At 42.6% G+C, this 26,924-nt stretch overlaps 2 protein-coding genes across 2 annotated transcripts in view; one reads left to right on the top strand and one right to left on the bottom strand.

Moving 5' to 3' along the window:
* Positions 1-1,927: 1,927 nt before the first annotated feature.
* Positions 1,928-10,912, bottom strand: LOC147321600 (uncharacterized). Its single transcript, XM_086305662.1, has 4 exons — positions 10,311-10,912; positions 9,227-9,333; positions 3,925-5,697; positions 1,928-3,359 (listed from the first exon to the last, which is right to left on the bottom strand). Exons 2-4 carry the CDS (start codon positions 9,242-9,244, stop codon positions 2,865-2,867), a joined length of 2,286 nt encoding a protein of 761 aa, XP_086161788.1. The 5' UTR covers positions 9,245-9,333; positions 10,311-10,912; the 3' UTR covers positions 1,928-2,864.
* Positions 10,913-17,115: 6,203 nt separating this feature from the next.
* LOC147321599 (uncharacterized) overlaps positions 17,116-26,924 on the top strand; it is a 28,021-nt gene continuing 18,212 nt past the window's right edge. The window contains exon 1 of the mRNA XM_086305734.1: positions 17,116-17,400. The gene's annotated coding sequence lies outside the window, so the exon portion shown is untranslated. The remainder of the gene's footprint in view (positions 17,401-26,924) is intronic.

Genomic DNA, 26,924 nt, shown 5'->3' with positions numbered 1-26,924 from the left:
CAGCTAATCCCCGCCAGCAAACACATAAGCCATTCCAGCTTGTCAAATGGGGAAACACAACTCCTTGGACTGTTCTGATTTTCCTCTCCTACGTTTCAGTACCCTGGTCTGCCACAGGTTCCACCAGACCCAATCCAGTCTCAGCAGTTTAGTGACCTGACTGTTCCTTGCTCGCCCTAGCCCCGCACCTCACAGACGCCATGCTTTTGCACAAAGCTTAATCTTGTCTTTTGTCTAGAATATTTCTGTTAGGAACACTTGTAAATAAAAGTTTTTGTTTTTGCAAATCACTCCAAGCTTCCAGTCTTTGGTTCTGCACCTGAGTCCATTCCATGCCACGGGCCTCTGAGCCCTGACAGAATCAAAGAGGTGAGTGTTTGCACCGTGGAGTGTCCTGCAGCTCAAGACAAACAGCATAAGCATAACATTTTTGAGAGCGTAAACATGAAACATCAAGTAGTACCAACATCAAGTAGTTGACGAACTGGCAAAGAAACGTCAGCATAGAGCTTAAGCCTGATTGACTCAGTTAGCTCCAGGTGAGTGAAGCTGTGGTGGCCCTGCCCATGGGCAGATCCAAGGAGCCTCAGGAGCCTGGTGGAAATTTCCAGGCACTCACCCAGACCATGACACTAACAATAACTTTAATCTGTGCAACAAAAATAATACAGTCAGTACTTGTTTTTATTTGCAAAGACATGCACTCTCTGAAAAAATTATTCTTTTTCACTCAAGTCAGAGTGAAAAAGAAATTTTCACATTACCATTACTTATTACTTACCATGTTCACTGGTAATTGAACTTAAGGGGGCCAGATGTAGTCTTTCCAAGATGGCGCCATCTCTCGTTTCTGAAATATTTATGTATTGTGTTTATAGTGGTGTCCCTGCTAAGTTTTAAAGAGCCACTCGCTGTTGGTGTATGAGCAACAGACAATTCTTAATATTCGTGACTTACTGCTGATGCTCCCCTGCGTTAGCCAGCGATTTGGAGGACTCCCACTGCCTCTGGTGTCAGTCTGAATTGATGCGAGAAGTGGATGTATATGTGGCAGATCAGATCTTGGATGTGGCGTGTCCTTGCCATCAGCGATCTTGGCTGTTTAGAACTTCTCTCTGCCCTCAAACAGCGCTGCCTTCTACCTGTTTACCCAACGTTATCGGAGCATGCTCACCTGACGCGGTTTTATTGGTCACCATGCTGACAAAATATGAAGGGAGCTAGAGCACATATAAACCACTTGCAAGTACTGCATATTAAACCTGCTCAACACTGGCCCCAGCCAGTTTCTTTCACAATAGATCATAAGAAAATCATTATAACCGCTTATTTTACTAAAAGATCAAAGAGAAAACAAACATTCTAATCAATTAAGCTTAAGCATACAAGCAATTACTTATGAATAAATTTTATCGTAGCTAAATCAAACTTCCAGAAAGTCACAACATGATCATAATTTTCTCTCCCCAACCTAGTCAATTGTTTGTCCCCTTTTATTCATGCTAACCCACAGTCACTAATTCACACATATTCACTCAAAATAAAAACAAATCTATCATTTTTGGTCTGGATTGACATGCGGCAATCCTTTTAGACAGGAACTCCCAGGTTGCCACAGGTGGCTTCTCCTCAGCCAGTTGTAATCTGGAAAAGGTCACCTTATATTTGCTGTCCCGAAAAAATTTCAGCGCTGTTAATTCAATCTTGCAGGCTTGCTTACAAAAAATGAGAGCAAAAGAGAGCTTTTTATTAGCTCATCAAAACACGACACATAATCACCTGACCGGTTTTCTCTAAGTGCACTGGTACAATTTTAAAGGGCCCAATTCTTGACATGTCCATGTTTAATAAAACTCACTCTGTTAAAATTGTCACGTCCGGTGTGGCAGACGTGTGGAGTTGTAGAAAGGACCCGAAGGGCGGCAGCTCTGGTGCAGGTGAGTATTTATTTACAGGAGTGGGTACAAACAGCAATGGTGGGTGAACATGAAACTAGAAAACCTAAACTGGGCAAAACTAACAAAACAAACCAGAAACGAAGATGCAGGGAGGTCCGGGGAAATACATACGGAGGGAGACCGGGGGGAAACAACACAGACAAACCAGCAACGAAGACGAGGTAACACACACTATAAATACACACGGCAGGAATCAGGGGATGGGAAACAGGAGGGGAACACACCTGGAAGACATCACAGCTGACGAGGCAGGGGAAACGTAAATAGAACACACTGACATAAGACACAGACTTTCACAATAAAACAGGAACTTACACATGCAAGGGACTGACTAAGAAACGTGGACTTAACACAGGAATACATGGGCAGAACTGAATAAACACTAAACAGAGGAAAAACAGAACCAAAATCACAATAATAGAAAACACAAAACGAAGCAAAACTCGAAGCAAAACAAAACAGGAGCAGTAGAAGACCAAAAACGAAACGCGCACGAAAAAACACTGGCGCACAAAGAACAGTTCAGTAGTAAGTCAGGGGGCCGACCCGGAGGTCGCCGGCACAAAAGTCCACAAGTCAAACGGTCGGGGGGCCGACCAGGTGGGTAGCACAGGTGACAGAGCTAGTCCGGAGGCCGGCCGTGTGGAAAGCAACGGTAGCGATGTGGAGGCAGTTCAGGGGGCCGACCGTGCGGAAGGCAGAGGCGGCGACTCAGGCGAAGGGGGTCTGGGGGGGGCCCACGACGGCCATGGCGCCCCACCCATAGCCTGGAACGTGGCCGGTTGACTACTATATCATTGTAAAATTCCCTAAAGGAAAAAAAAAACAAAAAACTTAATGATCTTATGAATATCTTTCGAACTTTCTAAATCCCAGAAAGTCGAGAAATCAGATCCAAGTGTGACATCAGCTGACACTTTTTACAGGAGACTCCATCTGAACTCTGTGGAGCCTGATCTCAAGGTTTTTAAGTCTGACCCTGAAACCAGAAGAGGATCTTTCTGTCTCTTCAGATTCATTGTGATCCAATGATTTCGGTTCTGCATGATACTGCTGATGTTTGCACAGAGCAGATAATGAAGTGAATGTTTTTGCACATTGGTAACAATGAAACTGTTTATTTACAGCGTGGGATCGTTTATGCACTTCAAGATGATCCGCAGTGGTGAAGGATGACCCACACTGGTCACAGACTTGCGTTTTGACGTCACTGTGACAGAGTTCATGTTGTCTTAATTCACTTGGTGTGGTGAAACCTCTCCCACATTCTTTGCAGTAGTTCATTTTGTCTCCAGTGTGTCTGCGTTGATGTCGTTTTAGGCTCTGTTGCTGATTGAACGTCTTCTCACCACCACAGTGACGACAGGGTTGAGAAGTGGATCCATCTGTGTCGCTCTGCTTCTAAACAAAGACATAAAAGACAGTGAAGGTCAGGCAATTCCTTCAACATTTTTATCTTGAACTCCGCCTGAAATAAAGAGCATCTGTGCCAGCATCCAATTACATTTTACTATTTACATTATAACACTCAACTTACTGGCTTACAATGACTCTTAATTTGTAGGTAATCTACTTATTGGGAAGATTGGTGATTAAACTCCTGGATGCTCTACTCTGCATGCCACAAGATACAAACCCCAAGCTTCTCTCCGATGCATCTATTGGAGTGTAAATGTTAGATTGATAGGAAGGGAAGGAGCTTTTAAAACTTTACATTTTTCCAACATCAGGAAAGTTTCAGGAGAATTGTGTCAGATTTGACTGAATATTCTGTAAATGAAGTTTTCATGTCTCATTTAGTTTTGAAAATAACTCATTCACTGCCAGCCATTGGCAGTGAAAGAGTTAAACCCATTGACTCATTCACTGCCATTGACGTCTATAGACGTCAATGGCAGTGAATGAGTTAAACTTCATTAACATAATACTTCAAACTAACTACAACTGTAAAAAGAAAAATACATACCTCACAGTAACTGCACTTGTAGAGTTTCTCTCTGCTGTGAATCTTTTGGTGTGATTTGAGGTAACGTGGAGATTTAAAAGTCTTCTCACACAGTTCGCATTTATAAGGTCTCTTCCCAGTGTGGGTAAACATGTGCCGCTCTAAGTTTTTGTATGTCACAAAAATTTTGCCACACTGATCACAGCAGCAAACATCCTTTTTTGTGTGAATGCGTAGGTGAATGTCTCGGCTGACTAGCCAGCGGAAAGTTTTTCCACAAATGTGACAGCTGTACGCCTTAAATCCGGAGTGGGTAACTTGATGACGCTGTAAGTAGCTACTTTGAGTAAAAGCTTTATCACACTGATCACAGCTGTACGCTTTAACTCCACTGTGGATGAGTTGGTGTGTTTTTAAGCTTCCAGCCTGGGTGAAAGACTTTCCACACAAGTCACAGCTGTATGCTTTAACTCCACTGTGGATGAGTAGGTGCATTTTTAAGTATGCACTCTGCGTAAAAGACTTTCCACACAACTCACAGCTGTATGCTTTAACTCCACTGTGGATGAGTTGGTGTGTTTTTAAGTATGCACTCTGCGTAAAAGACTTTCCACACAACTCACAGCTGTACGCTTTAACTCCACTGTGGATGAGTTGGTGTGTTTTTAAGTTTCCAGCATGGGTAAAAGATTTTCCACATTCATCACAACTATACGGCTTAACTCCACTGTGAAAAAGTTGGTGTGATTTTAAGTATGCAGCGTGGGTAAAAGACTTTCCACACAACTCACAGCTGTATGCTTTAACTCCACTGTGGATGAGTTGGTGTGTTTTTAAACTTCCAGCCTGGGTAAAAGACTTCCCACACAACTCACAGCTGTATGCTTTAACTCCGCTGTGGGTGAGTTGGTGTCTTTTTAAGGTGTCATGACGGTGAAAAGACTGTCCGCAGAAGTCACAGCTGTACGCTTTAACTCCACTGTGGATGAGTTGGTGTGATTTTAAGCTTCCAGCCCAGTTAAATGACTTTCCACACAACTCACAGCTGTACGCTTTAACTCCGCTGTGGATGAGTTGATGTTGTTTTAAGTATGCACTCTGCGTAAAAGACTTTCCACACAACTCACAGCTGTACGCTTTAACTCCACTGTGGATGAGTTGGTGTGTTTTTAAGCTTTCAGCGTGGGTAAAAGACTTCCTACACAACTCACAGCTGTACGCTTTAACTCCGCTGTGGGTGAGTTGGTGTGTTTTTAAGCTTTCAGCGCGGGTAAAAGACTTTCCACACAACTCACAGCTGTATGCTTTAACGCCACTGTGGATGAGTCGGTGTCTTTTTAAGCTTCCAGCATGGGTAAAAGACTTTCCACACAACTCACAGCTGTATGCTTTAACTCCACTGTGGATCAGTTGGTGTCTTTTTAAGCTTCCAGTGTGGGTAAAAGACTTTCCACACAACTCACAGCTATATGCTTTAACTCCACTGTGGATGAGTTGGTGTGTTTTTAAGTATGCACTCTGCGTAAAAGACTTTCCACACAACTCACAGCTGTATGCTTTAACTCCACTGTGGATGAGTTGGTGTGTTTTTAAGCTGTCAGGATGGTGAAAAGACTGTCGGCAGAAGTCACAGCTGTACGCTTTAACTCCACTGTGGATGAGCTGGTGAGTTTTTAAGTTTTGAGAAAGGGAAAACGACTTTCCACACTCATCACAGCTGTATTTTTTCTCCCCCGTTCTTCTGTGAGGTTTGTCGGCCTCCTGAGAGCGCTGACTTCTTGCTCCATGTTGGTCCTGCAGTGACAGCGATACAAACAGAGGCAGTGAGTGAAATGCAGTCGTGGAACAAACTCAACCTTCAAACTTCCTCCACTAACACTAGTTTTAAACCAAAGGTTGAAGTAGTTCCTTTTCAGGCAATACACTCGGTACAACACACGTGGTATGGGATATCATGCCCTCACGTGTCCTGGCTGAGGAACACACTGCAGATTTTGTTCAGTGATGAGGCAAACTTTTATGTGAATGGTGAAGTTAACAAACAAAACCACCGCTATTGGTCTGACTCTAACCCACATTGGATGGATCCCTCCAAGACTGTTGGAACAACAAAAGTGATGGTTTGGTGTGGTATATGGGGTACAACGATAGTGGGTCCATTCTTCATCAATGGAAACCTCAACGCCACTGGATATTTGAAATTGCTACATGATGATGTGTTTCCCTCTTTATGCTGTGACGGCCAGAGTACTGGGTTTAGCCCAAATGACTTGGTCTTTGGCCACAAAGTTCGGGGACCATTGACAATGCTGTGCGATAAGTGGTTGTCAGGTGAACCACCAGTGAACTTGATGGATTAGGTTAATGGTTTTCGGCACGGACTGTATGTGGCAGGTCAGTTGGCGAAACAGAACCTTGAAAAGGTTCAGGTCAAGATGAAATATTTTCATGACCGGCGTTCTGAAGAGCAGCAATTTAGTGCGGGTGACCAGGTTTTGGCTTTTCTTCCAATTGCAGGGTCACCATTCCAGGCACGGTTTGCTGGGCCTTACACCGTGGTACAGAAACTGTCTGAACAGAATTATCAGATTGCTACACCAGATCGCCGGAAAATAAATCAACTTTGCCAGGTTAATTTGTTGAAACCATATCATGTTCGTCCTTTATCCGTCAGTCTGTCAGGCTCTCTCTTTTCTCCTTCCGCATCAACATGTTGGAAAACAACATTGCAGTGCAACAACATTTCAATCATCATCAAGCTGGGCTTCCCCATGTTTGTTGGTTGAAAAAGCTGATAAATCACCACGTTGTTGCACAGACTTTCGTAAAGTAAATGCAGTGACCAAACCCGATTCCTATCCCTTGCCTCATATTGACGACTGTATTGACCAAGTTGGTGCAGCAGAATATGTGAGCAAGTTTGATCTGTTGAAGGGATATTAGCAGGTGCCACTGACTCCCAGAGCTCAGGAAATATCTGCTTTCATCACGCCATCTGGTCTTTATTCATATACAGTCATGGGTTTTGGTTTACGCAGTGCTCCAGCTACATTTCAGCGACTCATGAATATGGTTGTTAAGAGAGAGAGCGATATCAAAACAGCCATGAAAAGTTCTGCATATATGTGCCCAAGTGTTGTATTGAAGCAATCAAGTGATGAATAACTGTTTTCCACTATGTTGTTTTGCAATGTTTTTTGGGAGTTTTTTGCATTGTTGATTTGCTTCTTTGCCGAAGCAGCTAATAAAGCACAATTGAATACAATTTTGCCTCTTTCTTGTAAGATTCTATAATAGAATGAAACAATAATGCCAGTTATAAATAAAGAGAATTGAACGAATTACGAAACACTCATTTTATTTCTATTTGATCTGAAAGTTGTGTAATACTACAACCTGAAACGACAAATAGATTGTGTTGGCCTGTACAGGAGATAAAAGAAAAAAAAACACATCTGTTAAATGGAATAGTCCAAATCAACAAAGTAAACTGGACCTGGGCTTGTTGCAGGGATCTGAAATTACTAAACATTTTGTGAGTGTATGCACTCACACTTAGGACCATATAATAATAAATATGTGCGTGATGAAAGATTTCCTTTTTTTCAAGTCTGTCTTTGTACGGACCTGCCGTGTTCTCCGTTTTTTTGTACATGACTGTTTTGGAGGCAAATAAAATGCAAGTAGGGATTAAAACCGCAGAATTAATGATTACCGGTGCTGGAAATACTAGCGCTTGATGCAGTGTTTAGATTTTGTTGCCACTCGTACCCAACATGCAATGCGCGAAAGTCATGTGGTCTGTCAATCTCTGTTTGCATACAGGACCAACCGATCTACAGAAGATGACCTCTCTCTACCACACTCCGTGTTATGCTGTCACACCTGGAGAGGAAGAACACCCCTCTGCCAGAGTCCTTTTCATCGACTTCAGCTCAGCTTTTAACACGATCATTCTGCAGCAGTTGGTGGAAAAGCTGATGCTATTAGGTGTGGACCCTGCAACCTGCAATTGGGTTTTCAGCTTCCTGACAAAGTGACAAGAGGCAGTCACACATCAAAGACCATCTTGGTGAGCACAGGCTTTCCTCTGGGGTGTCCTGAGCCCGTTGCTGTTCAGTCTGCTCACACATTACTGTAAGCCAGACTCAGTGCTAATCATATTGTGAAGTTCAAAGACAACTGTGGTTGGTCTCATTACTGAAAACAATTAGTCCACTTATAGAATGGATGTGGAGCAGCTTGAAGTGTGGCGTAGATCCCATAATCTCATAAACAATAAAGACAAAACAGAAGACCTGTCCTTCTTTATTAATACCACATCAGTTATCAAAAAAGCACAAACGCATCTCCACTCCCCCAGGAGGCCCAGAAAACCTCACCTCCCCATCCGTTCAACTATTAGCACGGCTTTACTGTGATGCCTCCTGTCTACACACACATATAGCATACAATATACTCCCCAGATGCACACAATACTCTGTGAAAGGACTGTTGCTACCTGTATGAGCGTGACTATTTAGACTTGAGTTTTTGTTTTCTTTTTTTTTTATTTAGATGTTTTGTTATTTACCCTTTTAATTTATTACTGCCTTTTTACTCTTCTTTTTTTAAGCCATTTTCCTTTTTAATTTTATTGATTATTGCACTGTAGATTCTGGTGAGAAACTGTATTTCAGGTGATTGATTGATAGATATATATATAGATTTGTTGGTTTTTGTTTTTTGCCCTTTATCACAGTTCCTCTTCCCCACTGTTTTTCTTTCCCTCTTTCTTTCTCCCAGTCATATCTGTCCCGTGTGTAGCAAGTGAAAATAAAATAAACAATAAAAGCAAAGGTAAATCAAATAGACTAATACAGCAAGGCCGGGATGGTCCATTTGGTAAAGTAAATCCGTTGGGCATCTTTCTTTGTCTCTAGACAATAATTCTGATGGCAAAAGAAACAAATGGGACAGGCAAAAAAGGAAAAAAACGAGAGAAACTGTATTTCGTTTCAGCCTGGGTATCACCATACAAAATGTCAATAAGCCTCTTCTTGAAACTTCTCCAATCTTGACAAACAAGCATCAGCTGATGAAGTGCACACAGTTTCAATAAAAGCTGTCACTTACTGTTATTTATTCATCTTTCAGTCACTTTAATTTTTAAAACTGTAATTTTAAAACTGTATATACTGTATATTCTGTGTATTTATTATTTCACTCCTATTGCCTGTTATTATTGTCCTTATCTTCAACGTATGCTGCTCGGTTGTTTGTTAATTGCCCCTTGAGGATAAATAAAGTTTTCTGATTCTGATAAAAGTGATATGTTCTTCACCTTTTGTGTTGATGACATTTATTTCCACTGTAGCAGCTGAGCTGAGTCCAAACGGCTGAAAATGTTCACCTGGTGCTCTGTCAAACTCTTCTCCTCCTGCTGATCAGCTGGGACACAAAACAGTAACATCACAGTGAGACAAGAACGTGAGAGGGACGTGTCCCAGGATTGAATTTAAAGCCATCATATTTACAGTTTGGATTTGGCGGACGCCCTCTTTATATATAAAGTTGTATATAGTATTTGTATTTGTATTCTATTTTTATCTTATTATATATTTATTTTATTTTATTCTATTCTGTACAGTTGTGTACTGTATTTATTCTTATTGTATTTTTGTAATTTTTGCCTCATAACTTTTGCACTGTCCACTTCCTGCTGTGACAAAACAAATTTCCCACGTGTGGGACTAATAAAGGTTATCTTATCTTATCTTATCTTTACTTTTAGGAATAGTAACTGTGAAACTATGGCACTCATGACCATTGATCGATAGTCACGACATTACAACAAGTATTCATCAAGATACTTTTAAGAATATTCTTAACATGGACTCGGATTTTTAAAAAAATTATAAAAAAAAGAATTCTCTCCATCAATAAGAATTTACTGACTGCAACTTGAACGTTGACTCAAAATGACTTAAAATCATCCGGGAAAGATGCATTTGACAAATTATAGACAAAAAAAGCCTGATAAAGGACACATGTCTGTGTCTGTGAAATGGATGAATGTTATTGACTGAGCGGATAATGAACAAGTGTGTTCTAGCAGCTGCAGTTTCAGCTGCGTGTGCTAACACACACACCTTCCTGTTATCACTTCAAATAGAAATGAGGCTGTAGAGGTTTGGTGCAGGCAGAAAAACAGCTGCAGGGACAATGAAAAGACTTTTCTGCTCCAACTTCTCCCAGCATGCTGAGCTAATGATTAGTTGGTGTTTTTCTCCAAACACTCTCTCACTCTTCTCTCAACGTGTTCACAATAAACTGTGAACAGACACCGAGGAGAGCAGCAGAAGACCTCATTCAGGAGCTAAACTCAACATGAACTGAACTCACAGTAAAGTTAGCTCGGTGCTTACCTTTAGATGAGCCCACAAACCGAGAGAAACTCCGCGATGAAGCTGCAACTCTTTCCAAACACAGGAAACAGATCAGGGAGCAGAGACCCACGTGGTTCACGCTGATCTCAGCTACGATCCAGGAGACAAGGGTGGGCAGATCGATGCAGATATCGATCAGGACGTTGGTAGTGGTTTATGATCGATACTTTAGTTCGTTTCTCTCCTCTAAGTTCACTACTTTACTCCCGTTTCATGAAAAAGCAGCTCTCTCTGCTCGACTCCCTGTCACTACCCGATCCGTACCGGAAGCCCGATCGGTACCCCGCATGCGCGAAAGGTTTCTACTTCCGGTCGTAGCGTTTTACGATAGTTATGGGTCAGAGTATCTGTTAAAATGTTAAGAATAACAAGTATATCTTAAAATGTTTGCAATAATGAAGCATTTCAGTACAATGTAGACAAAAACGAAAAATAAAAAGAAAGTTACGGATCAGGACTCTCCGATCCTTACTGCGCATGTGTAAAGTCTGACCGTACAAATCGGGTCTACCCGATCCGTACCGCGCATGTGCAGATGTTTTCTTCTTCTTCTGTTCGTTTAATGGCAGTGTACTCCCCAGTGTACGAGGATACCGCCACCTGCTGACCGAGCGAATAAACCCTATTATAAACTGAATTATCGTCATTACAAACGTGTGTTAAATTTGATTTAGCGATAGTCGAGTGTGTTTATGCTTGTCTGTGAGGAGAGGATTGTTGGAATAGTGATGATGATGTGCGCTATCACTGCCAATTGTCAGTAAACAGTTCATCTGGCTGATGAATCTACACGTGAGATATTACAAAGTCTGTATTATTAACTCTGTAATTATGTAATTAGGCGCCATTCTTCTTATTTTACGGCGCTGTTGCTCAATCGGGGGACGCTCTCTGTTGAGGAGAAAAGCATGAATTTCTTTGTATACGGATTATCCATTGTTTAAATGTCCCGGGCAGTCGAAAAGAAGGCAGAGCTGTTGAGAAATGCTAGGAGCTAACTGGGCGCTAACCGCATCATTCAAATATATTGAATGTCGCAAAGAGAGGAAGTGACGTAAGATTTGCGCATGCGGGGTACCGATCGGGTTTCCGGTACGGATCGGGTAGTGACACTCCCCTCCTGCACAAACACTTTGCCCCGCCCCCTTCTTCTTGATCTGCTTTGATTCGATGCTGTTTGGACACGTGACTCGAAAAAGATGGCCGATGTTTTTTTTAAATAACCTTTATTTGTCAACAACAATATAAACATATAAGGCACTATTATTTATCCATGCATCTAAATATATACGGTTGAGCATTACAATAAGAGAAATAACAAGAGAAAGAAAGAAAAAGATGCAGAATGTGAGAACATAGACATGATCCACATCTCAGATAGAGAGGAGGCCTCCTTTTAACATAAATAGAACTTATTGAATAGAAATATAAGTTTAGGGGCCTTCTTTTCATTTATGTGTTTCGGCGATGTGAGGGAAGTTGCCCCCCCCTTCTTCAAATCCAATAAAAGTGGTATAAAACGTTTGTGCTACATTTGTGCTGGTTTGTGCTGCAAAAAAAATTAGTTAACGTGAGTGTTCTCGGTGGTCAGGAACAAATGTAATCGCATGGCAGGATGCTGTAAAAGGACCAAACTTCAGCCAGGAGAACAACTGAGATAATCCATCCACAATACGAGGTTAGTCATTCATATACTGCTGCATGGGCTGGGCTGTAGTTACATCCTAAGGTTTTAAAAACTGAGCTTAAATAAATGATTAGTGGTAATAAAAGCCGAGGGAGGTCAACAGGGATCACTGACAGTTTTAGGAGCTTTTTAAGATTAAATAGAAGAAAATACAAAACATTAAACATGTTAACAACACAAAAGCCATATTAAACGCAGACTACTTTAGGCCCGGAAGTACTGTAGCATTCCAGCCGGACTTTATTCAGACGATGCACTTAATGATCATTACGGATGGACCATGGTGGGGTATTCCAACCCATTTATTCACAAATTACCATAGACACATTGTAAGAGCTGTAATCATAACATAAAACAAAATAAACATTCACTTGATATAACCACGTTTCCGTTATGCTAATTAATTCAGAGAAAAGGCACAGGAGGTGCTAGCATCAGCCTACTAGATCACTCATAAACTTATTAACAATCAAGTAATACATTTACAAATTGTCTGAAATGTAAACAACAAGTACAACACAAAAAACATACCTGTTCGCCTTCCAGCTAGATGCTAATTTAAAGATAGATGGAAAACGATAACCTTCTCATTAACCTTTTCTGCAGCAAGCGGTAGCAGTTCGATCTTCCTTCCCGGAAGTTGCCCGTTCCGAATTTCAAAATAAGAGTCTAATCTATATTATAAGGTATAATTCGTTCAGGGATTTAACTGTTTGAAAAATATCAATAAGATAAATAATCTGGGTCATTTACAAGCAGTGTTGGTCAAGTTACTTGAAAAAAGTAATCAGTAACTAATTACTGATTACTTCCCCCAAAAAGTAATCCCGTTACTTTACTGATTACTTATTTTCAAAAGTAATTAATTACTTAGTTACTTGGTTACTTTTTAAAAACACGATTTACAACCTGAATAGGTGATAAAGCGATAGATCTTTCAGCCCAATTCTACTTTTTCTACATAATCCATCATACAAAATGTAATCAAATGGAAAAGTCTCATTTTAAAACTTGTTTTATTAGTTTTAATCTTTTAACTTTATGCATCAAGCAAAAATTTAATTATATGCAACATTCTCTGACTTGTTTAATATTTAAACCTATTTTCTGCACATTCCAGCACATAATTTTTTTTTTGTGTGTGTTTACACTCAGTCTTTCAAATAGATGCAAGTAAAACACAGCAGAAAATAAATAACATCAAAGACTAGCGGTCCTTTTGCTCTATTTTCACCTGTAAAGCAGGAGTGGCGTAGGCGGAGGTTTACCCTGGTGCAGGTGTGCCGCAGTGGTCAGTGGAAGAATCCGCGAGTTTCTCTGTGAATTTCCCATTACGTGGTAGCGCACTCAGAGCTTGCTTGGAAGTTTAGGGGGGTGTTTTTGCTGTAAAAAGAAGTTTTCTTCCCACGCACAATGCTAATGGACACTAATGTTTTTGTCACTTTTTATGGAATCAAACTTAAAGTAAGGTCAGTACTTCCACGCTTTAAACGCTGCACGCTCATACTCTCTCCCGTACTCGAAATATGATCCATTGTTGATCTGCACACAGCTGTTGTCACGAACGTCGCACTTGCTTAAGTCACTGTCATGAGACATTCTTGCAAAAAAATCACGGTTTTAGTAACGCAGTAATGCAGCGTTCCTACGGGAAAGTAACGGTAATCTAATTACCGTTTTTGCAATAGTAATCCCTCACTTTACTCCTTACTCGAAAAAAGTAATCGGATTACAGTAACGCATTACAAGTAACGTGTTACTGCCCATCTCTGTTACTGTCTCTCTCTCTCAAGTAGGATTCGTCATGTCATCACTGAACAATCGGATAGAGACCGATTGCGTCCAGAGGCGAAGCAGCGGTACTTGCAGAAAATAGCGTGCATTGGAAATGTGGACCCGTATGAAATACGGCCGTGGAGTAGAAACCCTGAAGACCGTAGCCTGACATATTCTCGTACCTTGTCTGTGGAGTCAGTGTGTACAAGTCGTCATTCAAACAAAGGTAAGTCAGCTCGAGTACTGCGAGTAAAATGCATTTGATTTCCATCCGAACATTCACATTAGTGCAGCATAAATTCATTCATGAAGGAAAATTACAGTGAGAACATGTGGAGGCTGTTAGAGGGATAACATAGTGAGTTCAGTGCATTGATGTGACATTGTCCTGAAGGATTTAGTTATTCTTTATGATTAAAGAAATTGCAATGATTTATTAATGTTTATTATAAATAATACTAATTATACATCTTGCTTCCATATTTGTATCCCGTGTCACTAAAAATACATTTTATTTTAATTTTATACTTTGATTAATGACCTGCAGAATCTCCTTATCATATTAAGTGATTCATAATTGTCACTTTATGCTTTCTCCATCTCTAAAGTGATGACATCCTTGCATTACATACTTTAGGTTCATTTTCTGCCGGCAGGTTTCTGACAGAGAACAGGCAGGTTTACACTATAACCTGCAGCGATGGACACATAAAGAAATGAAAAATGACATGTATGTGCTAACTTTCTAAACACTTTGTTACATTTATGATAAAGTAGATAAAACACATTTATGTCGGCCTTGGATCATAGTTCTTGTTTTTGAACTTTGTCTGTGTGTGTTTCAGGTCCTGCACTCTCAAAGACTGAATGAACCAGCATTGCAGCCACAGGTCATTGTGAGCATCACAGGGAAGGTTGAAGCCGCCCACTGCACCTGTATGGCCGGAGTCGCAGAGACCTGCAGCCATGTCGCTGCTCTTCTGTTTAATGTAGAAGCAACAGTGTTGATCGTGGCACAAGGACTGTTACAGATGAACCTGCATACTGGGTTTTGCTGGGTAATGTGACCAATATACAGCCAGAGGTTGGCCATAAGATAGACTTCTCCTCTTCAGCTGCTCAAAAAAGGCTCTTGATCAAAACATAAACAGACCATCCGTATTTTGTGTTTGGAGTGTTATGGACAGTGTTGGGTAAGTTACTTTAAAATAGTAACTTAGTTACATTACTAGTTACTTCTCTCAAAAGTAACTCAGTTACTTCAAGTTACTCGTTACTTTCAAAGTAACTAGTTACTAGGGAAAGTAACTTTGGTTTTCTCTCAGAATTCTCTTGTTAATGTGTTGCTTCCATAACTTTGCCAGTCTTCTAGCTTGCTTACTTGCCACAGTGCACTGTGCCACCTACCAATAGAAAGGAAAAAATAATGTGCATATTTCCACAAGAGAAATCCCACGCCTGGACCGTCATTGACTGCTGCCATGATTCTAGCCTACGTCACAGCGTCATGTGCGCCTTTTACATCCAACACAAAAACTGCAGTCGTGGTGCTTTTGATTGTACTCAGAACTTGGAAATTCTGCCTTCTGAATAGGAAGATGTAGGTAACACCAGACTGCAGATGAGCGGCATACAGAGCTGGACTGGGACAAAAAAAAAGTGCTGGGCATTTTAACTAGAGACCGGCCCACCATTATAGGAAAAATCATAAAGCCTTTGAATGACAATAAACACTGTTGTGACAGTGATGTACACTGTTTTGATGGTATATATGCATCAATCTATCAATCGTTTGTTGTAAGATTCAGATAATTATTTTTTAAAAGCGAGACATTTTAAATGAGAATAAGAAAGAAAAGTATTTCTTTGTGCCCCCCTCTCCCTGTTAATGCCCTACATGCCCCCCTGGCAACACTTTGCTAGACCCGCACCTGCACAGTTACCAGCTGTCAGCTACCTAAAAAAGGATCCTGGTGTTATTTGTCTCTCAGAAACAGTTCATAACTTTCCTTCAACTCATTCATGTCACCTAAAAGGTAAACCTGTTTCTCCATCACAGCTCTGATGATTCAGTAAGGACATCTCCTGGTTTCATCTTCATGTTTCCCTCTCACCAGATAACCAAACCGACATCATGACCAGCAGCTTTTTTGCAGCTGTGGCTCCAGCAAACATCAGCTGATACTAGAAATTAATATTATATAAATTCTAACAATAGCTGATCAAGCTTAAACGTGCTGCTGTTGTTTAGCGCGACATCCGCTGGTTTCCTCTTTCGGCGCAAAGTGAGCGATAAACAAACAAGAGAGAAAAGACGATCAGCTGATCATTGATCAGTTTCATGATTGAAGTAGAAACGGGAGAGGGAGGGGAGAGGATGAGAGAAGAAGAGGCAGCTGTGCAGCGTAAACACAGAATAACTCCAGCTTTGTGTCTTTTTCATTGTAGCTGAATTAAGGGACAAACTGTTCCTTTTCACCTCAATAAGAAACGCGTAATATTTTCTCTGAATACCAGACGGGACGGTTGGCAACTCTAATAACTAATGAACAAAATAAAGTTCAACATCATTAACTTCATAGCACCACCCAGCTGTGTAGAAACTCCGTCATGCTAGCTAGTACGCAGTACGGAAAAAGTCAGAATAGCGAAAGTAAACTCCACCTAAACTTGGTTCATATCTGACCCAGAGAGACTGCAGGTCATAACTTCTTACCTGAAGTTCAGTTCACACTTGGACCGGCGGCCGCCTCGGGTCTCTTTTCCTTCTGTGTCCCTTTTCCTTCATCCACCCACTGGCCTCCACCACTTGCTAATGTTACTGAATCTGTGGAAGCTCCGCGATGCCACCACACGAAGTAACGAGTAACGACCCTATCTAAATCCCAGTAACGAGTAACGCGTTCCTGATTTTGGCATAATAACTACCGTGCTCGTTACCACAATAATAACGTAGTTACTGTAACGCGTTACGTAATAACGCGTTAGTCCCAACACTGGTTATGGAGTTTGCAAGTGTTTTGGAGTTTGTACATGCTTTGTCTCTAGGAGCCACCGTACTTAGGGACTAATAAAGCGCTATATAAATACAGGCCATTTTCTAAATAGAGCCGGAAATCCCATCACTACTCAGCAGCACAAATGTGTTCTCTCGGCTCAGCTGTGTCACACGAACGAATCACAGCAGAACAGAAAAAGGGGCGGAGCAAAGTGTGTGTGCAGGAGAGGAGTCGTCTGCAGCCCAAATGTGTTTTCTCAGGGCATCTGAGTCACGTGATCGCACAGTAACGAATCAAAGAAAATCAGGAAGAAGGGGGCGGAGCAAGGTGTGTGTGCAGGACAGGAGTCGAGCAGAGAGAGCTGCTTTTGCATGAAACGGGAGTAAAGTAGTGAACTTAGAGGAGAGAAACAAAGTAAAGTATCGATCATAAACCACTACCAACGTCCTGATCGATATCTGCATCGATCTGCCCACCCTTGTCTCCTGGATCGTAGCTGAGATCAGCGTGAACCACGTGGGTCTCTGCTCCCTGATCTGTTTCCTGTGTTTGGAAAGAGTTGCAGCTTCATCGCGGAGTTTCTCTCGGTTTGTGGGCTCATCTAAAGGTAAGCACCGAGCTAACTTTACTGTGAGTTCAGTTCATGTTGAGTTTAGCTCCTGAATGAGGTCTTCTGCTGCTCTCCTCGGTGTCTGTTCACAGTTTATTGTGAACACGTTGAGAGAAGAGTGAGAGAGTGTTTGGAGAAAAACACCAACTAATCATTAGCTCAGCATGCTGGGAGAAGTTGGAGCAGAAAAGTCTTTTCATTGTCCCTGCAGCTGTTTTTCTGCCTGCACCAAACCTCTACAGCCTCGTTTCTATTTGTATGGACTCAAATGTCGTCATAAATATTTTGTATTTGGGTTTGTTTTGTTTTTTTTGTTTTTTTTGTTTCTTTAGCCATCAGAATTGTTGTCTGAAGGCCAAGAAAGATGCCAAGCGGATTTATTTTACCAAGTGGATCATCATGGCCTTGCCATATTGGTCCATTTGATTGACCTTTATTATAATTATGAATTTATTTTATTTTCAGTTGCCACAAAAGGGACAGACACGACTGGGGGACAGGACAGGGAGAGAGAATGAAAGAAAGAGAGGGAGAGAAAGAAAACCAAAGGGGAGAAGAGACGGTGAGAAGGGGGAGAAGAAAGAAAGAAAAACAAACAAAAAAAACAAAACACCTGGGTCACCTGTAACACCTGGGTCACCTGTATGGAGAAAAAAAACAGAAGAGAAAGCAAACAACAAAGAGCAACATAATAAAAAAAACAGCACCATCACAATAAACTAGCTAGCAGTAGATATCAGTAGATACTAAATAATAAACGATATTGTGCAGCACGCAAGATAGACAGTGCACAGTGTGCTTTGAGGCAGCAGCCAAGAAAGCTGTAGTCCGCGTCTGTGAATACCCGTGTGTACACTTGTGTGCATACCTGTGTGGATCAGCATGCTTGCATTCCAAAGGTTTCTCCATGTAACGATCTGCTAGGGAGTGTGGGGAGCCACAGCCCCGTCCTCCAGGGTATGAAGCAGGCATGGAGGAGATCAAAACTCCAGACATCCAGAGGCCCCCAGAACACAAGAGACCAAGGAAGACCAACAGAGGGGCAGCCGCGCCACTGTCCCTGTAAGAGCTGAGGAGAGTCCCAGATGAGGGCTCACTCAGCAGCCGCGGAGCGAAAGCCAGGGGGAGTTGCAGTGACGCGCCCGTGAGCTCCGCCGGCAGCCAGCTGTGCCTGAGTGACTGAGCCCCAGGCCGAGAGGCCGGGGGCACCCCACCTCCGAAGTGGCCCGAGCGAGCCCCAGGCTCCAGGCCCCGATAAGCGGCCGCCAAGGAGTGAGCCGGTGTGTACCCGGACGCCCACCCCCAGACACAAAGAACCACCAACGCACCGACACCTGAGGGAGTCCGCCACTGGCAGGGGAAGTGGTGGGTGGAGATAGGCCTCCAAACCTTGGAGGGCCTGAGATGTCCCCAGAGAGGTGGCGTCTGATACCCAACCTGACATATAGACACAGACATACAGGCACACACAGACACAAACATCCATCCCCACCCTCATGCTCTCCTATGCACTTACTCCACACTCAACCAACATGGAGACAGACATAAAGAGACGATCTACACACGGTCACACTCCCCAAGCGTACTCTACGAACCGGGTCTAGGTACCCTTGCCCCTGGAGGGGGGAACTGCACCCAGACCCAGGTGGTGTTATCCTTTTCCCTGCGGTGGGGAGAGGCAGACCGCCCCGACTCCGCAGCAGCAGGGAGGCCCCAAACTCCAGACCGCAGCTGGACGGCCAACTCCTCCTAGCCCCCCCGCTCCAGCAGGCTGCAGAGAACGGGGGTGAGAGAAAACTCCAAACCTCCCTCCACCCGCTCATTGTAGTGTTGATGCATGTGTGTTCTAAGGTGCAATTAAAACCCAGGAGGGCATGGAGCTACCTGCCAGAGAGCAGCAGGTAAGCGCATAGTCCCTCCTGTTAGCCCTCAATGTCTACGTGTATTCAAAATTGAGAGGTGGGCAACGACGCCAGGGGTGAAGTGTACACCCTGATGGTAATTTGGACTCTGTGTATCGTGCCCACCCCCAAGATCCTATATGTATGTGTAATGAGAGTGTGAGTAATGTGAATGTCTAAGTTGTGGGATAAAATTGAGGCAGAGGCAGCCAGAAGGGGACAGAGGGGGGAGGGGGGGGGGGGGGTAGCCTCCTCTGCACCCTGGTGACATACCCCTACTCCAAGGCCCTGCATGTGTGGGTGGTTGTGGTGGAGCGGGAAGAGGGAGGCAGCTGGAGATGGGGAGGGAAGGAAGGGAGGGGCAGGTGACCCCTCCCTGGGGCCAGCTCCCCCGCTGACCCCAGTAGGCACTCCCATACTCCGCGACCCGCCAGGAAAAGGGGGCCCAGGCCCATCCAGACCGGGGCCCAGCGCAGCAGCGCCCCCCGGCCCCACAGAGCCCAGGACAGTCCACCCAACCCCACCACAGAGAAAACTGCACCCACCCCACCATCCATTCATCTTCCAGACTACATGAGACAATAGACGCCCAGGCTGAGATCTTCCTCCACCTCTCCTGTATCTCCCCCTCCTGCAGAGAGTTCCTGAGGAGAGGAAAGCTCCTGCAAGATGTGACAATCTCCCCCACCAGTTGAAGAGCCCCCCAGGCGGCTCGACGCACCGGCGGCACCCTGCGCCAGGGATGGGCCCCCATGCACCCACCCGCCCACAACCCCTGCAACACACAAACCAGGACCCAAGGCCCCGAGGCCCGGCCAGGGCCCCAGCCCAGAGACGGAGCGCCCCCAGAACCTCACGCCCATCCCGGACCCACCCAGGGGCAGCCAGGCTACCAGGTCAGTAACCCACGTCCGTCAGCACAGACCCTCCCCTAGCCCCGCTGCACGCAGCCGCGAGGAAACAGTCACCCGAGAGCCAAAAGAGCCCCCACCCGGACATGACCGCTACCCCGGGTTGAGCCCCCCAAGGAAGATGCCTCCGGGGAACCCCCCGACGCCCTAAGCCTGTCCCTACCCCCACACCAGTCACAACAGTGAAGGCGGGACCAAACTATGACCCCCCACCCCCACTAGGTGATGGAGCTGATCAAAGGAGCCCAGAGCAATTGATCTGATGTGGTGGTAGAGGCTGTATCAAGACTAATGTAATCTAATAGATAATTTCTATATTGGTTAGAATTAAGATTGTTTTTATTTTTCCAGTTCATGAGGACAGTTTTCTTGGCTATGCATAGGGCAGTGAAGATCATATGGGCTATATTCTTATCTGAAGTGACATTATCTAAGCTGCCCAACAAACACACTAAGGGGGAAGTTGGAATGTTACATTTCAGACACTTTGATAAGTCTTCACATATCTCGCGCCAAAACTTCTGCACTGGTGTAATTGTCTGGTGTATTGCCTTGACAGTGTGAGCAGTTGTTGGAAGATGTAAAGCCCATCTTGAACATCCGATGACCTGTATAGTGCACTCTATGTAGTATTTTGTATTGTATTAATTGCAGACTGGGATTTTTAATCAATTTAAAGGTTTTTAAGCATACCTGAGACCAGAAGTTTTGGTCTAAGCTGACTGATAAATCTGCTTCCCACTTTGCAATAGGAAGGGATATTGATTCATCTAATTTAGAAAGTGTTCTGTATATTTTAGATAATAATTTGGGGGATTTAAGAGTAAGGAAATGTGCCGCACTTGGTGGTGTTTGTAATTCAACTTGACTGAGGTTAAATTTCTTTTTTACTATGGATTTAATTTGTTGATATTCTAAAAATCTTTTCTTGTTGATCCCATATTGTGCAACTAGTCTGTCAAATGGAATAAATTCTGTTCCCTCTAATATATGTTCTAAGTATTTAATTCCTTTACAACTCCATTCTGGGAAATTAATCATATTATTGTTTTGTAATATGTCAGGGTTATTCCAGATAGGTGTACGTTTGCATGGGATTAATGAAGACTCCGTTATTTTTAGAAACTCCCACCATGCTGTCAAAGAGAAGCTGATGTTGATACTTTTAAAGCATTCATGTCTTTTGATGTTTGAGCTAATAAATGGTAGGTCTGAAATCTCTAGATCCTTGCATAGTGCCTGTTCAACATCTAGCCAGGGCTCAACTAAGAAGGTATGTTTTGACCATTCTGAGATGAACTGAAGCCTGTTGGCTAAGAAGTATTGGTGAAAATTAGGCAGATCTAATCCTCCTCTATCCTTGGTTCTTTGTAGCGTTTTTAAGCTAATACGCGGGGGTTTATCTTTCCAAAGGAATTTGGAAATATATGAATCCAGAGATCTGAACCAATCTTGTGATGGTTTGTTAGGGATCATCAAAAATAAGTAGTTTATTTTTGGCGAGATCATCATTTTTATCGCGGCGACCCTTCCCATGAGTGATATGGGTAAAGATTTCCATCTAGTCAGATCGCCTTCTACTTTCTTTAGAAGTGGGATGTGGTTTAATTTAGTTAAGTCTGAAAGCTTAGGAGAAACATTAATACCTAAATATTTAATATTTCCGGATTGCAGTGGGGCAGAGGAAGAATTATGGAAGGAGCAGTTAATGGGGAGAACTGTAGATTTTGGCCAGTTAATTGAATAATCTGAAACTCTTGAAAACCAGTTTATTAGAGTAATTACCTCAGAGAGGTTGGTTTGTGTGTTTTGCAGAAAAAGCAACACATCATCCGCATAGAGACAGGTTTTATGTTCTATGCTCTTACATTTTATGCCCTTAATTGTTGTAGCCTGTCTAAATGCTGCTGCTAGAGGTTCGATAAAAATTGCAAAAAGTGAAGGGGAGAGTGGGCATCCCTGTCTGGTGCCCCTCAGGAGACAGAAGCTGGAGGATGTCTGGTCATTTGTTCTGATACGAGCTGTTGGGGAATTGTATAATATTCTTATCCAGTTTATGAAAGAGTTTCCAAAACCAAATTTGTGTAAAGTTGCGAATAAAAATTTCCAGTTAACTCTATCAAATGCTTTTTCTGCATCTAGAGATAATATTATGGTTTCGATGTTTTTATCGTATGAGTAGTCTATTAAATTAAGTAATCTACGAGTGTTTGTTGAGGAGTGCCGACTTTTTATGAAACCAGTTTGGTCAGGATGAATTAAGAGGGGGGTTATTTTCTCTAATCTCTTTGAGAGAGCTTTGCAGATTATTTTAAGGTCTACATTTAACTCATTCACTGCCATTGACGTCTACAGCCGTCAATTGCAGTGCATGAGTCAATGGGTTTAACCCATTCACTGCCAATGGCTGGCAGTGAATGAGTTAAAAGAGAAATTGGACGATAACTTGAGGGAAATAAAGGGTCTTTGCCTGGTTTTAGCAGGAGACTAATGTTGGCAGAATTCATATTTGGTGGTAGTCTGCCATTTTCCTCGATTTCCTGCAACATGCCGTGGAATACTGGTGCCAGAATAGTCCAGAATTCTTTGTAGAATTCTGCAGGGAAGCCGTCTGGACCTGGAGCCTTATTATTGGGCATACTTATCAGGGCTTCCTGGAGTTCACTTGGCGTCAGTGGCGAATCTAGTTCCATTGCTTGACTGTCTAGTAATTTTGGAAGAGTTACGTTGTCAAGGAACAGATCAATTTCATTTTTAGATGGGTTTATTTGTGGTGAGTATAAAGTTTCATAGAAGTCCCTAAAAATGTTGTTTATTCTTCCAGGGTCATATATTGTATTCCCCGATAAATCTTTAGCAGCACATATAGTTGTTTTTTCTTTCTTTATTTTTAACTGGTTAGCTAGAAATCGACCTGATTTGTTACTGTGTTCAAAATTCTGCAAGCGAAGTCTTTGTATAAGGAATTGTGTTTTTTTATTAATAGCTTCATTTAATTCTAGTTTTGTCTTGCGTATTTTGTTCAATGTTTCCTGATCTTGGTTGCACGCGTAGGCTTCTTCTAGTGATTTGATGTTTTTTTCTAATTCCTGAATATTTTTGTTTTCTTCTTTCTTTTTGTGTGATGAGAAAGAAATTATTTTACCTCTCATCACAGCTTTCCCTGCTTCCCATAGAACAGCAGCAGATATTCCGGGAGTGTCATTAAAGTCTAAATATGAAGTCCATTCCTTTTTAAAATATTTAATAAAGTCTTCATCTTTAAGCAATGATGTATTAAATCTCCAGTTTTTTCTTGGCGTAGTGTTATTCTTGTACATTAGTGTTAATGATACAGGAGCATGATCGCTGACAGCTATAGGATGAATCTCAGTGTCTGAAATGTCACTCAGCAGTGAGCTGCTGACCAGAAAATAATCCAGACTAGAGTAAGAGTGATGAACATGCGAGAAAAAAGTATATTCCTTACTGTTGGGGTGAAGGGAGCGCCATGCATCACGAAGGCCAAAGTCGCTCATATACTGTTTGATTATATTTGTGGACTGCCAATTGCGCTGACTTCCTGTTGTGTTGAGCCTATCCATTTCTTCATTTAGTCCAAGGTTGAGGTCACCGCCAAGAATGAGTGTGCATTCGAGGTGTTCAGAGAGTGCACTAAAAAATCCGTGGAAGAATGAGGGTTCATCAACATTTGGACCATATATACTTACAATACATAGTTTTTTGTTCAATATTGATAGTTTAATAATTAGAAATCTACCCTCTGGATCTATAACTGTATCGAGTACTGTAAAATTAACATTTTTATATATTAAAATTGCTACTCCCCGTTGTCTAGAATTATAACAGGCTGCAAACACGTTAGGAAACTCAGGTGTTTTAAGTTCGTTTAAACCTGTGACAGGTCTGTGAGTTTCTTGTAATAAAACAACATCTGCCTGTAGTTTTTTAAGCTGGTTAAATATCTTTAACCTCTTTCCTCTGGTGCCAGCTCCATTTACATTCCATGTGACAAACCTCAGCATGCCCATAATTGTGTGTGTATTTCTAATGATGTACGCTGGGTGTTTCGTTTAAACGGGTGGAGAGAATGTGGAAACATCCCTTGTTTGTAAATAGAAAGAGCGAGAGGAAGAAAAAAAGGTGTGGTGAGAGGCTCCATAAGTCTGACTATGTGTGTGAATATTCACTAATATGAACAAGCGTGGCTTGCTTATGTGTCCTGCAAGTCTGTGCGTGCTGTGAGGTTGTTGTGAATGTGCTGCCGTTGAGCGGATGTGTTTGCGTGATCGTGGTGTGAAAATATGGAGAAATAGAGGGTGTTGTTTGTAGGTTAGTGGGGAAGTAGGTGATCACAGCAGTGAAAGACAAGAGAAAGAAAGAAACCACATGAACTGTGAGCAACAACAACAAAAAAGAAACGAAACGGAAACATTCCAATTAAAGCAATGACGGAGGGTGACGGTGTTATATCTGCTATGACATCATATTGATATTACTAGGTTAAACCCATGTTAAAAGAGAAAGTGTGAATGAATAAGAAACGAGTGTAGCGGGTTCTTATCTGGAGTGCAGTCAATATAACCACGGTGTGATGCCGGGGTCGCGGTACAGCTGTCCGTCCACGTAGAGCCGGTCCACGGCGATGACAGCACGGGAGCCTTTCTGGATGAAGCTACGTCGAATTGGGAACAGGACCTTGCGTCGTTCCAGGATCTCTTTGGGGAACTGGTCGTTCACGCTGAAGTCCGTTCCTTTCAGCTCTCTGCCGCGACTCTTCACCTGTTCCTTCTGTTTGAATTGACTGAATTTGGCCACAATAGGCCGTGGTCTCCCGGTCCGCGACCTCACGCCCCCCAAGCGATGTACTCTATCGAAGTCGATGTTCTTTACGGTGTCCTCCGGCAGCTTCAGGTGGATTTTAATGAAGCTTTTCACCGTTGCCTCCGCGTCCTCTCCGGCAGATTCTGGAATACCAGAAAACACAAGATTATCTCTCATGCTACGGGCTTGTAGATCGATAACGGACTCTTTTATTTTTTTATTTTCAATGTTTAGCTGGGTCACGTTATCGGTGAGAGATTTGACCGACTCCCGTAGCGTGGTATTTTCAGCGGCAAGCGATTCCACCTGCTGCTGGCTGAATTCCAGGGATTCTCTCAGAGATTTAAATTCCCGGTGTAAAATCTCCACCAGGGACAGCTTCGCATCGAAACTGGACAATCGCTTGTCGATTGACTCCAGGATGTCTGCGTTGTCTTTGCCGGCAGGCGATGTTGTACCGGGGGAGTCTGCCGGGCGACATCTCTTCGATGACGGCGTCTCAATTTTGGCCAGGGAGGATGCACTCTGGGCCTTCTGCATTACTAAATCTTGAAAACAGCGGTCGATGTAATCTTGGAGAGCGTCTAAACTCTCCCCGTTGTCCTCCAGGGTGTTAGAGATGATAAAACAGATGTTGTTAGTTATATGACAATTGATTAGTATATTTGGTAATACTGAAGCTTGGAAAACCTTTGTTAAACTCTATGCTGCCATTTGCTTTTTTTCCGCCAATTCTCCGGCGTCTGACGTCACCTACAACATGGGTCGCTTACCTTACTCGTCACTTACCCTGCTCCGTCCTCCTTACCCTCTGCTCCGTCCTCCTTACCCCCCTATATTTTGTATTTGTAAATCAAATGCGTATTTGTGTATTGAGTTTTGCAACTTTGCAAATAAGCATTAAGACTATATGTATTTAAATCCTAACAGTATCTGTAACCAGATATTAACAGAAAAATTTGTAACACTTGGAAATATTTTTTATACACATAGACAAATTCTCATCTGTAGATGCACAAAAGTAAAATGTTCACATATTTTGGTTTACAAAGTTACAAATACGCATTTGATTAACAAGTACAAAATATTTATGACTGTTGGGTCTGTGTTCCCACAGGCCCCGCTAGTTTAGAGACTTATTCCTCATGAAGAGCGAAATCAAGACAGAACATCTTCAACCGGTCTTTAACTCGCTAACGAGGAAAGGCTTTGGTCAGAAGCAGGCAGTGGAGCTCACGCTCCACCTGTCTCTAGCCCAAATCCTTCAAAGAGCAGCTGTCCTCGTAGCCTTTTTATTGACAAACTGTTACAGTTCACACAATAAGACACATCACAAGCACCTCCCACCGTAAACACAACCCCCCCCCCCCCCCCCCCCCCCCCCCCGGTTACAAACACAAGGTGCTGTGTGTGTGTGTGTGTGTGTGTGTGTGTGTGTGTGTGTGTGTGTGTGTGTGTGTGTGTGTGTCCATGTCCATGCTGTCCAGTCTCTTTTGCAGCTGCTAGAACACACCTGTTCAACATCTATTCAGTCAATCATGTTTATTTCGCATCCACAGACACATTGTACCTGTGTCCTTTATCAGGCTGTAGAGCGATAAGCTTTGATCTTTTTTTTATAGACTTTCCTGGATGATTTAAAGTCATTTTGAGTCAACACTCAACCTGCAGTGAGTAAATTTTAGGTAAAAAATTCCCTGAGTGTCAAATATTTATTGATGGAGAGAATTTGTTAATTTTTGGCGGGGAATATGCTTAAAATGCTTTCTCATTTAAAAACATTTTCATAAAATATTTTGTTCTGGACGTAGTTTTTTTAGTGGGACAAACATTTCATCACTCATCCAAGCGACTTCTTCAGCTGACTGCAGGTTTCCGACCTTAT

The sequence above is a fragment of the Aulonocara sp. 'chitande type north' Nkhata Bay genome, linkage group LG9 (assembly GCF_057382095.1).
Source record: "Aulonocara sp. 'chitande type north' Nkhata Bay isolate Kocher_YH1m ecotype deep benthic linkage group LG9, A_spYH_male_GT1.1, whole genome shotgun sequence".
Lineage (NCBI taxonomy): Eukaryota > Metazoa > Chordata > Actinopteri > Cichliformes > Cichlidae > Aulonocara > Aulonocara sp. 'chitande type north' Nkhata Bay.
This window is presented reverse-complemented; position numbering and strand designations above follow the sequence as displayed.